The sequence below is a fragment of the Zootoca vivipara genome, chromosome 9 (assembly GCF_963506605.1).
Source record: "Zootoca vivipara chromosome 9, rZooViv1.1, whole genome shotgun sequence".
Lineage (NCBI taxonomy): Eukaryota > Metazoa > Chordata > Lepidosauria > Squamata > Lacertidae > Zootoca > Zootoca vivipara.
The window spans coordinates 11018078-11033404 of NC_083284.1; the positions used below are offsets into that span (position 1 = coordinate 11018078).

Here is a 15327-nt window from a genome sequence, read left to right on the forward strand (position 1 = left end):
CACTCGGGGCTGATTTCCTTCAGAATGGATAGGTTTGATATTCTTGCAGTCCATGGGGCTCTCAAGAGTCTCCTCCTGCACTATAATTCAAAAGCATCAATTCTTCGGCGATCAGCCTTCTTTATGGTCCAGCTCTCACTTCCCTACATCACTACTGGGAAAACCATAGCTTTAACTATACGGACCTTTGTAGGCAAGGTGATGTCTCTGCTTTTTAAGATGCCGTCTAGGTTCATCATTGCTTTTCTCCCAAGAAGCAGGCGTCTTTTAATTTCATGACTGCTGTCACCAAAAGCATTACTATTATTTATTAAATTTGTATATTGCTCTTCATCCGAAGATCTCAGGGTGGTGCACAACATAAAAACAAAAAATGAGAACATGAAATACATTTTTAAAACCACATCATAATAAAAAGGAAGCAGAGGCTTTGGCACCTTGGCTGCATTCTTCCTGCATGTAAGCCATTACACAGTTAAATGATTAGGATGATTTTATCTATTTGCTGCCCATCTGGCTAGGTTTCCCCAGCCACTCTGGGCGGCTTCCAACAAATATAAAAGCACAATAAAACATGAAACATTAAAAACGGCCTTCAGCTAAAGGTCCTGCCCAAGCCTCCCACTTCATAAATGGAGCAATGGATTCAAACTACAAGAAAGAAGATTCCACCTAAACATTAGGAAGAACTTCCTGACAGTAAGAGCTGTTCGACAGTGGAATTTGCTACCAAGGACTGTGGTGGAGTCTCCTTCTTTGGAGGTCTTTAAGCAGAGGCTTGACAGGCATATGTCAAGAATGCTTTGATGGTGTTTCCTGCTTGGCAGGGGGTTGGACTGGATGGCCCTTGTGGTCTCTTCCAACTCTATGATTCTATGATTCTATGATATCATTTAGAATGTTCAAGAGATGCTTTATGCGATCTATCCCTGAGCGGAAGCCCTTCTGTTTTGGGTAGTTGGCAAGTACAAGTTTTGGGGGAATTAATACCAAACTCCAGCCATTTTTTGGCTCAAAGCTTGCCGATCCTGTGGTGTATTCCCATCTGTGTTGAGGGTCACAATCTCTCTCCTGCCCATGGTACCAGCTGGTGCCTTTCTGGGGCACTGAGGAGATACTTCCTTTGTTACATTGTTACATTTGTAACTGATTGATAATTCAGGATTCTAATTTGTTCTTTTAAGAAATCTTTTATTGTACACAGTGTATAGTTTTATTGTTGCTATGGCCTTTGGCTAATGCGAATAAAGTTTATTATTATTATTATCGCGTACTCTTCCATTGTGTCCCGGAACAGACAGATGTGAACAACAACATCTTTGTGTCAGTTTCCCTGAGGTCCTGTCTGTTGTGTGTTGCCCTTGTAGCTCAAGTTTTGCTACGCACAACCATTTATGGGGAAATGAAATCCCTCCACTGAAGGACAGGACCAGGGACTTGACTACTTTCACCAGAGACCAGATGGATGAATGGACTGCACAAAGAAAAATCTTCCTTTGACCTTGTCAGTTTCACTGGATGGAGAGAGGAACTGGTGGTGGGGCTGTTGGGGGGGGGGAGGACAGATCACGGGGGGGGGCAGTGGTGTTATACATTGCTTGGCTATCACCAAGATCATCAGGGGGACAGGGCAGCATCTCCATCTCTGGCCACAGGGCAATATGGACCAAGTGAGCTTTATTCTTCTGAGATAGCTGTGAGTGGGTGCAAGGAAAGCATGAATGGTTGTACAGTAATGCAAATTCACTAAGGGGTGGGGGGGTAGGGGGATGAATGAAGGGCATAGAATCATTGAACTGAAGGGACCCCGAGGGTCATCTAGCCCCACCCACTGCAATGCAGGAATGTTGATGGAGGCGATTTCAGCCTGGGTGGTGCCACTTCGCCAGGCAGGCGGGAACTGGAAAGAAATCCTGCAATGCTAACTTTTTAAAACCATGGCGGCGGCGGCGGCAGCAGCTCGTCCTGGGTGGCGCAGGGGTGGGTGTGCCCCCCCCCCATGAACAGATGTAGCTTGCCCTCTTCCTTCCCCTCTCTCTCCTTTCTCTCTGGCCAATTTCCACCCGATCTCAAGACAAAAGCAGACAAGCATATAGGAACATAAACTTCTGCAGCATGAATAAGAGGATCAGGTTGCTCTCTTTCTCCCCCCCTCCTCTTTCTTTCCCACGTGACTTTCTCAGGAATCTTTGCCAGCAGTATCACCACAGCCTCTTTTCCCTGGGTCCATTTTCGCACTGCATGGGAGAGGGAGGTGGAGGAGAACCTCCTTTAAAAAAAGAAAGAGAGAAAGAAAGAAAGCCAGGAGAGAGGAAGAGGAGGGATCTTGCCCCTCTCCCTCCTATGGAGAGTGGATTTCTACTACAGGCGCCTTGGAGAGTCTTTGCGGCTGCCTGCCTGCATGTGGTATCTCTTTGCAAATCACCTGCAGACTGAAATTATCCTCTCTGCTCCCAGGACGTATTGCAGGGGGAGCGTTTTAAAAATTCCCTGTTTTTGCGCGGATCTGCTACGCTAAAGAGGGAGAAATTCTACCATCTCACGCGCACGGCGAGGCGGAGGGAGGGGAGGGAAAGCCCCGCTTAAAAAAAAGCAAGCCTGCTCTGTTTTCTTTCTGGAGAAACGCCCCTCTTTCTCTCTCCCCCCCCCCGCCTCACCAACCAGCCAGGCAGCCTCCTCTTGCTGCCTCCGAAGGAGAAGCGGCGTGAGAAGAGATCTCCTTCTGGAGGGGACCTGCAAAGTTTCCTCGAGGAGCCCCCCAAAAGATCAGGAGGGCGAGGAGTGGAAGAAGGATCCGGGCGGGGTGGGAAAGGGGGCGCGCTTTGGCGCTGTGCCCGATCCAGGGCGCGTGGCGCGCCAGGCGGAGGATCCGCAAGATCCGAGGCGCCTTTGTGGGTGGCGCGGCGCCGGCGCCCCAAAGTGGACTTTGAAAAGGAGGGAGGGACTCAGAGAGAAAGCAGGAATTAGAGGGCGAGGAGAGGGGCGAGAGGTCTCCTCGCCTCGGGTGTTTGTCGACCAATCGCTCCAACTGGGGGAACTTTGCCGGCCAGGGGGACAACTTGGAGAGGGCGGCAGCTCTCCGAAGAGACGCGCGGCGGCGGTTCTTGTCCTGCTCCTTCCCCCGATTCGTCCCTGGGCGCAAAGGTGACCCACCGCCGGATGATTTACGGCTGCTCTCTGCCCTACGGCTCGCCCGCACTGTAAATACGCGCTGGGGTCGCCAGAACGCGGAGAGACCCTCCTCCTGTCCACCAAAACTGGAGCGGGAGGCTGGGGCGCCACCTGACATCTCCACGAACCCCAAAACAACCAGAGGACGCTCTTTTCCCCAGGAACCAAAAGCGGTGTGTGTGTGTGTGTACCTGCTGTTAGTTTTGTTCCCGGGATAGAAAAATGCTTTGATTTTTTTTTGCAAAGCTGCCTTCGGATGCTGCGCGAACGAAGCTCCAGCTGAGAGAAAGAGAGAGAAGGTCCTTTGGGGCTTAAGAAAAAAAAAGAAACTCATTTTCTTTCCCCTTTTAAAATATAACCTCTGCTTAACTATGGATTTCCTGGCGGCGTGGATGCGTCTCCTGCTCGTCTTGGCTGCCTTTGCCGTTTTGCCCCATCAGGCTGAAGGTGAGTAAAAGCTTCAGCTCTGGACTTCATTGATTTCGCTTTACAGAGAGAAGTTGGGCCGCTTAATGATATTCTGCAGCCAGGTTTCCCTGCTGAAGTTGGGCTGGGGATGATCTATGGGGTTTGGGGTGGGCTGGCTTCAATCTGGCACCGTCTTGCTTATTTAAATTTTTGCTTTTTTAATCTACAAGCCCGACCACGCCACTTGAGAATCTTTGTGGTCCTCTTGAGGAAAAATGCTTAGGGGACTCTCTCTCAAAAGAAAAAAAAATGCTGCTAGTCTCTGTTGTTAAGTTGCCCAGAGCCTGCAACTCTTGGCTTAAGAGCACAAGAAGTGCAGTGTAGGATCAGACGAAAGCACTTAGGAAGCTGCCTTATCCCCAGTTCTTCTAACCAGGTATTGTCTACACTGACTTGCAGAAGCTCTCCGGAATTTCAGGCAGGAATTTTTATTCCAGCCCTATCTGGAAATGGCGGGAATTGACACAGATCGGCAGCTCCGTCCTACAAATGGAGCTGGTTTATCCTGAGTCAGACCACTGTTTTATGACAGGCTCCCTAGAGATGAGAGCTGTTCGACTCTCATGGGAAGTGCTCAGCTGGACTCTCCTTCCTTGGAGGTTTTAAAGCAGAGGTTGGATGGCGCCTGCTATGCACGATCTAGTCGAGATTCCTGCATTGCCGGGGGTTGGACTAGATGACCCTTGGGGGTCCCTTCCAACTTTACAATTCTGTGATTCTATCTGTAGTCACTAGGGACAGTGAACCGCAGACCTTTTGCATGCAGCGTAGGGCTCTACCACTGAGCCACACCCCTTCAACGTCTGCTTAGCCCAGCAGCCACCAGAAATTGCACCCCAGTCTCCCTTATGGAACTATCTATTGTCTGCAAAGCGCATTTAATCAATTGGATATCAAACCTAGGGACCCTCCCTTCTCATTTCTGCACAGGCAATGTAAAGAGCATGGCAGCAAACTTGCCAAATGCGTGGTTGTTCGGTTTCTTTATTTTTACACAGGGTCCAACAGCGTGCCCTGAACATCTTTGAACTACTTACTTCAACACTTGGTACCCCCTTCCAAAGTTCTGCCTTAAGGTGGCACACCTTGAAAAACAGGATGTCTCCATGCCATCTGATTTCCAAATGGCTCCTCAATCATGCCAGAATATGTCACGCACCAGCAAAATGTTCCTAGGAAGATCCATCGAGATTAGTATTGTTGGCAGTGACTGGCAGCAGCTCAGCAGGGTTTCAGAGTCTTGCTTGGAGATGCCAGGGGTACACTGGGATGCTGCTCTTCCCACTGGGATATGGTCCTTCCCAAGGGATAGAATCATAGAATTGTAGAATCATAGAATCTTAGAGTTGGAAGGGACCCAAGGGTCATCTAGTCCAACCCCCTGCAATGCAGGAATATGCAGCTTTCTCAAACGGGGATCGAACCTGCAACCTTGGCGATATCAGCACCATGCTGTAGCCAACTGAGCTTATCCAGGCTGTATTTGTACATAAAGCTATGGACAGTCCCTAGCTTCCAGTGTACCTTTAATAGATGTGTAACGCAGGTGGCGCTGTGGTCTAAACCACAGAGCCTAGGGCTTGCCAATCAGAAGGTCGGCGGTTTGAATCCCCATGATGGGGTGAGCTCCTGTTGCTCAGTCCCAGCTCCTGCCAACCTAGCAGTTTGAAAGCACGTCAAAGTGCAAGTAGATAAATAGGTACCACTCCAGCGGGAAGGTAAACAGCGTTTCCGTGTGCTGCTCTGGTTCGCCAGAAGCGGCTTAGTCATGCTGGCCACATCACCCGGAAGCTGTCTGTGGACAAACATCGGCTCCCTCGGCCTATAAAGCGAGATGAGCGTGCAACCCTGGACCTAACGGTCGGGGGTACCTTTACCATTACTTAACCCACAATTGGCTGTTTTAAACCGGCTCCTTTATGCTTTCTGCCCAGCAGTAACGGCATTCACACGTGCAGAAGTGAGAGAAGCTCGAAGGGGCTTGTCTGAAAGCGCCCAGAGCCGAGACATCTTCGCCCCTGGCAGTTGCTGTTATGCTTAAGAGTTTTTTGCTACATGGAAACCAGAAATGTGAAGTGAAAATGTGAAGTGAAAACTCCCTATTCACTAGTCTTTTTACTATTTTAACACCAGCTCTGCACTCGGTGGTGTGCCAAACCTGCCCTGAGATGCGGCCCGTGTGTCGGGAGGTCTTGCTGCCTGCGTTAGGCATGCCAATATCAATTTTTAGACGCCTTGTTTGTTTGGAAAACAATCCATCAAGGCAGTGCGCGATGAACATTACGGCTGACATGACTTCGGCATGGACTACCCACCGACCCCGCCTGTTCCTGGAGCGCATGCAGGGAACAGTAAGATTTATTGCCATCTTGGAGCCGCCTGGAGTGGAAAAAGTGGCTGGATGACATAAGGCCTGGAGAGTTTAATTGTGCATAAAAACTCTCCTACCTGCTCTCATGCTCAAGTCCCCCCCCCACTCCAAGAATCGTTTCACCCACAACAGCCACATTTCTGATCCCAGCTTTGTGCTTTGCTGCTCACTTGACCTGGGCGCGAGCTCGATTTCTCTTTACTTCACCCGATTATCTCTAGTTCTTTGATTTCTCTGAACTCGGCAACTCTCGGCTGAACTGTGAGCTGCCTCCGCTGCTTCTTGTAATTGACTTTAGGGGATACGGGCCTTTGGTCTGTGGCGATTGCTCCTGGGGTGGCTCATAAAGTCCACGGTCAGAGATGATGCAATCATGGACCGGTCACAAAAGTACCAGGGAGAGGGTTGTAGCTCAGGGGTATAGCATCTGCCTTGCAAGTAGAAGGTCCCATGTTCAATCTCCAGGTAGGGATAAAAATGGCTGAAATCCTGGAGAGCTGCTGCCAGTCAGTGTGCTGTGGACGGTACAGTGGTACCTTGGTTCTCAAACAGCTTGGTGCTCAAACAACTTGGAACCCAAACATTGCAAACCTGGAAGTAAGTGTTCCGATTTGTGGACTTTTTCGGAAGTTGAATGTGCTCCGTTTTGAGAGCCACACTTCTGTTTTGAGTGTTACGCTGAGGTCCGTCTCTTTTTGCTATTTATTTTGCGTTTTTGTTTTTGGGGCTCTTTGTTTTTTTGTGACTGTGTGGAACCCAGTTCAGCTATTGATTGTGTGACTGCAGTACTTTGTTTATTGCTTTTATTTTATGGATCAATGGACTCGTTAGATAGCAAAGTTCATGTTAAATTGGTGCTTTAGGGGTTGTTTTTAAAAGTCTGGAACGGAATGGTCCATTCTGCATTACTTCCTATGGGAAAGCGCGCCTTGCTTTTGGAACAATGTAGTTTCGGAACGGACTTCCGGAACGGATTAAGTTTGAGAACCAAGGCACCACTGTACGTGGCAGCTTCCTATGATTTTTGCTGAGTCGGCAGAATGTCCAGGACAACCTGGAAGTATGGCAAGTAGGGCGATAATAAATAATAATAATAATAATAATAATAATAATAATAAAATGATATAAAAATTTTAAAAAAGCCCAAAAACTTATTTTGGGCAGAGGGAGAGAGTCTAAGAAAAGCTCAACAATTTTGGGATTCTTCTGCCTGCCTAGCTTTCATCCAAGTGAGGGCCCCCAGTAGAACTTCTTAAATCGATGTGCCCTTCTCTCGCTTGCTCACTTTCACCAGAATTCAGGCTCTTCAAACAAAGCATTTGGCTGGAGTTTTGAGATGAATTATATTATATTTGAGATGAATGCAAATTATAATTAACTTGTGAACACGTTTGCACAGAATCTGATGATTCTCACTAACTTGCAGGGTTTTTAGTTCATAGAGGATAGATCTATTTTAAAAAGGTTCATGGAGAACCAGTCTTTTAGCTACTGATGCCGAAAACTAAAAACTTTTTTTTCTCAAATCGAACCTCTCTCTACAGTGACAGTCTATATGAGAATTAACAAAATGACAAGGAAGCTGTTTTGGGGGAAATGCAGTTTGGGTACACATTATCTGGCCCCAGTGAGCTAACACAACTTTATCCACAGTGAAGAGCTGTAGTTTCTTGAGGAATGCTACTGTTTGATGCATTTTCTGCCAAACCAGCTTTAACCAAAGCTACGTCCACTTTGCGGTTAAGCAGAGGTGTGTACGTTTGAGACAGCCGCTGCGCATCATGCTCAGATTAAACCTTCACGAACAGAGCGTGAATGCAGGGGGGCGGGGAAAAGCCAAACAGGTAATGTGCAACAGGTGAAGGCATTCCCTCCCCCCCTCTGGTGTGTGCAACAATGTGAAGTGCAGTGGGAAGGAAACAACCTCACTGGGTTTTAAACCACTGGCGTTCACATAACCACAGAGTTCAAAAGGGCTTTGATCAGAGCTAGCAAGCAAGGCTTATGCTCGCGTATGCTGTGCAGTGATACACCAGCTAGTTCCATGGGTGCTGCAGACCCAACTCCAGGCAAGGGTGGCCTGATGGGATACGCTGCTTTAGCTCAATATCCCTCAAAAGCTCTGGGCATCCCTATTCTTTTGCTAACCTCCACTAACAAAATGTTCAGGTGACTGTTCCATGGACAGTATGGTTGGGGAGCAGAGTTCTTGCCTGCTATTGCCACCCAGATCTCTCTCTGTGCAGCCAAACCTTTGAACCCAGAAAAGTATGTGGATGAGTTTTTTGGGTTTTTTTGCAGGCTTTCCTCCCACTTGTGTGTTCAGACCTTGTGCATGCAGACAAGCTGTATGTACAAGCTGTGCATAGGCTCTTTCCATGGGTTTGTCTGAACAGATGGAGAGCAGAACCAGTAGGCATGATTCCTCCTTCTGCGTGTGCAATATATAAGGAGCAGTCATCTGAATAGAGCTCATGAATGTGAAGCTTAAAGGGAAGGGCTGTTTCTCAGCGGCAGAGAACATCTGCTCTGCATGCAGAAAAAGGAAAATAATAATCTACAGTATTACTTATACCCCTCCAACCCAACCCACCCGATCTGGTTGGGTTTCCCCAGCCACTCTGGGTGGTTCCCAACAGAATATTAAAAACACGATAAAACATCAAACACTAAAAACTTCCCTAAACAGGGCTGCCTTCAGGTGTCTTCTAAAAGTCAGACAGATGGGCAGGGTATTCTTCTTCTTCTTCTTCTTCTTCTTCTTCTTCTTCTTCTTCTTCTTCTTCTTCTTCTTCTTCTTCTTCTTCTTCTTCTTCTGACTGAAACCTTGCAGACTGAGGCCCTGCTCACCAGTGTAGACAACACTGAACTCAATAGGAGCCACGATCCGACTCGGGATAAGGCGGTTTCCTATGTCCCTGTTAGTTACCCTTCAACAAACGGCAACTATTTTGTCCTGCAATAAGGGAGATTAAAGATTGTCCACAGGGCAGGTTCCCTCGGTCCTTCCGCTATCCGAAGTGGGCATTTGCTGTGAATAATGAACTCCTGTCTCTCTGCTCACAATCCCCGACAAAAGAGTAGGCAGCTTTCCAAATTAAATGTTCTCTTCCCCTGCATCCACATGCTCTTTGTGTCTGGCCGGCTGCACCAGTTACTTTGTTGGGGGGTGGGGTGGGGGCTGCCAACAGTTGAAGTCCCACAGCATGAATTTGAAGTGCTGTGATGCCACTTTAAGCAGCCAGGGCTTCCCCAAAATATTTCTGGGAGCTGTAGTTTGTTAAGATCGCTGTTGCGTGTGGAGACCTTTTAAAGGTAAAGGTAAAGGGGCCCCTGACCATCAGGTCCAGTCGTGTCCGACTCTGGGGTTGCGGCGCTCATCTCGCTCTATAGGCCGAGGGAGCCGGCATTTGTCCGCAGACAGCTTCTGGGTCATGTGGCCAGCATGACAAAGCTGCTTCTGGCGAACCAGAGCAGCACACGGAAACGCCGTTTACCTTCCCGCCGGAGCGGTCCCTATTTATCTACTTGCACTTTGACGTGCTTTCGAACTGCTAGGTGGGCAGGAGCTGGGACCTAGCAACGGGAGCTCACCCCATTGCAGGGATTCGAACTGCCGACCTGCTGATCAGAAAGCCCTAGACTCTGTGGTTTAACCCACAGCGCCACCTGGGCTAACCACCCCCAAAATAAATTCAGACGACTCAATTTTTTGGTTTGGTTTTTGGCAGACTTTAGGCCACAACTTTATTGATTACAATCAAGTGAGTGGTTGCATAGGCTCTGGTTCGACTAGCTCCCTGCACCCTTGCAGGCAGCGCTGACCCCAGGCACCAACCATAAGTCAACCTGGGACAGAGGCGAGCAGGATCCTGCTAGGCCTCCGCCTAGATGTCCCCTTGACTCAGGCTCAGGGCACAACCCCTCACAGGGAAGACCAACCATGAGTCCTTGGATTCCTTTTAAAGAAATACCCCTTGCATAGGGATGGCCAGACCGCTCTGCCACCCCTATCACCTGAACCAGAGCCTCTCCGCAACCTTACAAGTTGTGACGATTTGCTATGCAGCAGGCGAAACCCAAATGGCACCAGCCCATCAGCCAAGTGGGGAAAATTCCTGCCGTGCCCCTGTCCCAACGACAGGCAACACACGACGGCATAGCAAGGTCAAGTGCAAGCCCTAAATATAGGGAGAGGTGGGCGGGTGTTCCGATGCACTGAGCCCAAAAGAGGAAGCTCAGGGACATGTGCATCAGCGTAAATAGTGGTCCCTCGATCACTTTGACTGGTGTCCCTCTAGCCTAATTGCACCCAAGATCGAGGGACCACCAATAGGGTGTTGTGGCCATCCAAATGTTCCCACCCACAACACAGGGTCCGGTTGCCATGTTGCACCTGGTTAGGGAGGACCCGATTTAGCAGGTCCCAGGTTCTCCTCCCACAGCTACAGTTCTCCAGGCACCCTTGCAAAGAGGGATGGACTCTTCTGGGTTAAACCACTCTGGGGCTCTCTCCTTCCAGCCTACCTTGTCAGATGGTTGCGAAGAGAAAACGGGAGAGCAGCTATGTGTATGCCATCTTGAACTCCTTGGAGGAAGGATGAGTTATGGAGACTGTTGACAATGGCAACAACAACTTATTTTGCAATTAGGGCAGCGGAGTTAACCTAACGTGGGTGGCTTTTCCCCCGGAAAATAAAACATGAAGCTGTCCAGGATTGTATGGCCATCTGTCATGGATGCTTTAGTTTAGATTCCTGCATTGCAGTGGGTTGGACTAGATGACCGTTGGGGGTCCCTTCCAGGTCTGTGATTCTGTGGATTGGGCCATTTTGGCCGGGATAAATTGTGGGAAACTGGGCTTTGTTGTGATAATCAGAGGCCCCTGGTGATCTTTGGTTCTGTGGGCATTGAATGCTTTGTTCCCTGCTGCATTCCGGACTTTGCTTTCTTACAGCATGTTCTCACAGGGCCATCTCCTGCTTTTCAAAACTGCCCTCCCGCATTGGATTTCATAGCGCTGGAAGCAGGCAACCAGCTTCCTGCGAAGGCCCTGGCCTTGACACTTTTATTAACGGTCTGGCAGGTGCCGTGCAGAAGTGACTGTTGCTGCCTCCTTGGGGAGACCAGCTGCAGCGCTGCCCATAAACCCTTCCTTTGTCTCCGCGTCCCCAGGCGGCATTGAACCAAATCCTCGCGTCCTTCAGAACCCCGAGTGATTGCATCCTGCAGCAGAGCCACTTGCGCCTCGAAGACAAGAGAGGCATCACTTTCCACCAAACAAATGGCCAGTGTCTGGCTTGACGTTTTTGCAATTCCCTTTAGGCGCTTTCGAAGGCACTTCTCTTTTTCTAAAGAAAGAAAGAAAGAAAGAAAGAAAGAAAGCTTCAAGAAATAAGGCATGTGTGGTGCATCGTGATTTTCATAAAAGCATTGCTTTACTCTCTTAAAAATCCAAGAGGTTTTAATTTCCTACCCAGGCCTTCTCAGCCTGATGCATTGGACTACAACTCCCATCAGTCCCAACTAGCAGCTGGGGCTCATGGAAGTTGTAGTCCAAAACATCTGGAAGGTGCCAGGTTAGCACCTTCCAGAGGTTACCTTCTCTCTCTCTCTCTCTCAAATATTTTTATTGGTTTTTGCACATGTTTTCCAAACATAACATCCCATCTTATACAATATAACAAACCTTTGGCTATTGCAGCCTAGGACTTCAGTCAACCCTGACTAATGGTTTCCTAACTTTCTTTCTGATTTTGCATTTTATTTTAATAGTTATTGCTATAAAATCCAAATCCTAAATAAACTCCTTCTTAGTCCTTTTTCGCAGTAATTCATAGTCCTCCCTGTAAGTCTCATTTGTAGAAGGTGCATTTTTTAAAAATTGTAGCAGATGAAAAAAGCAACAGCAGCAACCCTGTGATTTTTGCATGAGTGTCAGCTGTGACTTATTCTAAGCAAGAGCTTGCCAGCTCAGGAGTGTGTGATTTAATCCTTGCTACATTTTAGTATACAGCTTGCCTGCAGTTTCAAGCGGGGAAATGTTTTTCAGGTTGCAACACTTCCATGCTGCGCTGGGCTCTCTTTGTCAGAGGAGTTTAAGCAGGGACTCGGCTGCCATCTGCCAAGGATGCAGTAGTCACAACCTGAGTTGCAGATCCTATGTTGAGCAGGAGGTTAGACCAGGGGACCTCCAGTGCCCCTTTCAGGCCTCTGTGGATACTGTGCCAGGGTTGTGCACTGGTTCATGGGGATGCGGGTGACACTGTGCTCTTAACCACTGAGCCTCTTGGGCTTGCTGATCAGAAGGTTGGCGGTTCGAATCCCCATGACGGGGTGAGCTCCCGTTGCTTGGTTGCTTGGTCCCGGCTCCTGCCAACGTAGCAGTTCAAAAGCACATCAGTGCAAGTAGATAAATAGGTCCTGCTGTGGTGGGAAGGTAAACTGCGTTTCTGTGAGCTTTGGTTTCCGTCACGGTGTTCCATTGCGCCACATGACCCAGAAGGCTGTCTGTGGACAAATGCTGGCTCCCTCAGCCTGCCGCAACCCCATAGTCGCCTTTGACTGGACTTAACTGACCAGGGGTCCTTTGTTGTTGTTGTTGTTTAGTCGTTTAGTCGTGTCCGACTCTTGGACCAGAGCACGCCAGGCACTCCTGTCTTGCACTGCCTCCCGCAGTTTGGTCAAACTCATGTTCGTAGCTTCGAGAACACTGTCCAACCATCTCGTCCTCTGTCGTCCCCTTCTCCTTGTGCCCTCAATCTTTCCCAACATCAGGGTCTTTTCCAGGGAGTCTTCTCTTCTCATGAGTGGCCAAAGTATTGGAGCCTCAGCTTCAGGATCTGTCCTTCCAGTGAGCACTCAGGGCTGATTTCCTTCAGAATGGATAGGTTTGATCTTCTTGCAGTCCATGGGACTCTCAAGAGTCTCCTCCAGCACCATAAGGGGTCCTTTACCTTTTACCTTACTGGCTCATGCCAAATCCTGCACTTCACACCGAATCAGTTTGACCCAGAATTTGACCAGAACAGGTTGAGACAGTGCTGGATTGGGTCCACCCAGAGCAATATGGGGCTGTCAAATGGGGTGACATGGCTTCAGCAGAAGCGTCATTCTTCCCATTGACAGAATGTGGCTCATGCTTCGGCACGGCCACTTATAGCTCCACCTCCTTCTCTGGCTCCCTCCCTCTCCCTCCCTTCAGAATTTCAGTGGATAATGGGAAGTGTCGTCTTCTGCCAATGAAACCCACACCTGTCTCTCATGAGACCTCTGCCAAAACAAGAGATGCCCTTTGCTTAAGAATGGGGAAGAGTCGTCTTGTTTTCTCTCGTAGGCCAAGGAGGAATTCCAATACTTGTGCAACCCCTGTGATTAGTTAGGGGTTCAACCCTAATCAAAGACTGCTAGGGCTCTCAATCGATCAGGATCAATTGGTCCCTATTTGTCCCAGATTGGATGGGTCATTCCAGAGCGCTAGATTGTGCCCTGAATCGGATTGAGAGGGACGTGCCCGGACCTTGTATTGTATATGCTCCAACTGTCCTATTTACCAGGTCAGCTTCTATTTTCTGGTCACTCCTAAAGTGAGGGTCAAACAAGATGTGATGTTAATAGCACAAATACTGTACTTATTTTAATCCTCTGCCTCTATTTTGGCCGGCACAATCTATTTTGGCCGGTCACTGGCTCTGCTTTGCCCCTGTGATACCCTGTTAATTTTTTTCTGCGTGAATTTCTAAAATTATGGTAATGTATTCCCTTGGATCTGAGTTCAGGTCCTGCCCCAAACCCTTAATATCCCCAGAAGCTAACATTCTAGCATGTTCTGTGTATTCACACCAAGGTGCCATGCATAGTTCGTTCCAGTGTACCATTTCACACCCTGCAGCTGCTGAGATACATTTTAGAACGGATGGTAACTTATTTTAGGAACATCTGCGGTTTCCTAGGCTCCTTTCAACAGGAACAAGCATTCTTCCAGGTTTGAAGTTGGTGGAAGACAGGCTGTTAAAGGGTAAATTCATTTCTGCTGTGCTTCTTTCTCACTTACAATTAAAGCACCCAACATTTTCAAAGGGCTAGGAAGATATTAAACGTTCAGACGTTGCATGGACAAATATAATGAAATCTGGAGCTCATTGATACAAAATACAATAGGTTAAAACAATAAATGTAATTGGTAACTGTTAACAACTGTTATAGTGATATACTATATATATTTGTCTATTTTCCTTTCACAGGTAGGTAGCCGTGTTGGTCTGCCGTAGTCAAAAAATAAAATAAAAATTCCTTCCAGTAGCACCTTAGAGACCAACTGAAGAAGTATTAGAAAGTGTGAAGAAGTATCTGAAGACGTGTGCATGCACACGAAAGCTCATACCAATAACAAACTTAGGTGGTCTCTAAGGTGCTACTGGAAGGAATTTTTCCCCCCTCACTTTTATCTTCCTCTTTTAAAAATAGCACCATATATGTAAAGGAAAATAATAATAATAATATAGAACTGTCCCTGCTTGCAATCTCAGAACCCAATTGATACCACACAAAAGGAAAAAGGAATAGGGAGGGTAGAGGAAAGAAAGCACTTCTCTGTCTGATAGATAGGTGGAAGGGCCTCCCTCCCTCTGGCTATGATGTTCTTCCTGGGAAGCCAGGCAAGGGATCCTGCATTCTAGTGCCCCTTGGCATAGGCCAGACTGTGCTATCCAATTTAAATAAAAAAATAAATCCTTTAGAAAAAAACCATTGATTTTTATCCACCCTGGTTCGGTGCCCTGTGCAGAGGAACTGCCCACACCAGCCTAAATCTGGCACTGGCCTGAGGTTGGACTTTTGCCTTGTATCCTGTTGGCTGAAGGTTGAGATGCTCCTGTTGTGAGTTTGCTCCTCCAGACACTCAGGATAGTTGGAGAAACTGTACTGCTTGTGGAAAATGGGATACTTTGTTGTAAAGGTAAAGGTAAAGGGACCCCTGACCATTAGGTCCAGTCGTGACCGACTCTGGGGTTGCGTGCTCATCTCGCATTATTGGCCGAGGGAGCCGGCGTACAGCTTCCAGGTCATGTGGCCAGCATGACAAAGCCGCTTCTGGCAAACCAGAGCAGCACATGGAAATGCCGTTTACCTTCCTGCTGTAGTGGTTCCTATTTATCTACTTGCATTTTGACGTGCTTTCAAACTGCTAGGTTGGCAGGAGCTGGGACCAAGCAACGGGAGCTCACCCCGTCACAGGGATTCGAACCGCCGACCTTCTGATCAGCAAGCCCTAGGCTCAGTGGTTTAACCACAGCGCCACTTTGTTGTAGGGACTGTTA

General features: G+C 48.2%; 1 protein-coding gene across 1 annotated transcript in view; it reads left to right on the plus strand.

The window, feature by feature from the left end:
* Positions 1–2255: 2255 nt before the first annotated feature.
* Positions 2256–15327, plus strand: part of FRAS1 (Fraser extracellular matrix complex subunit 1) — a 332187-nt gene continuing 319115 nt past the window's right edge. Inside the window, exon 1 of the mRNA XM_060278390.1 lies at positions 2256–3618. Coding sequence (XP_060134373.1) covers positions 3543–3618 — 76 coding nt within the window. The 5' untranslated portion in view covers positions 2256–3542. The remainder of the gene's footprint in view (positions 3619–15327) is intronic.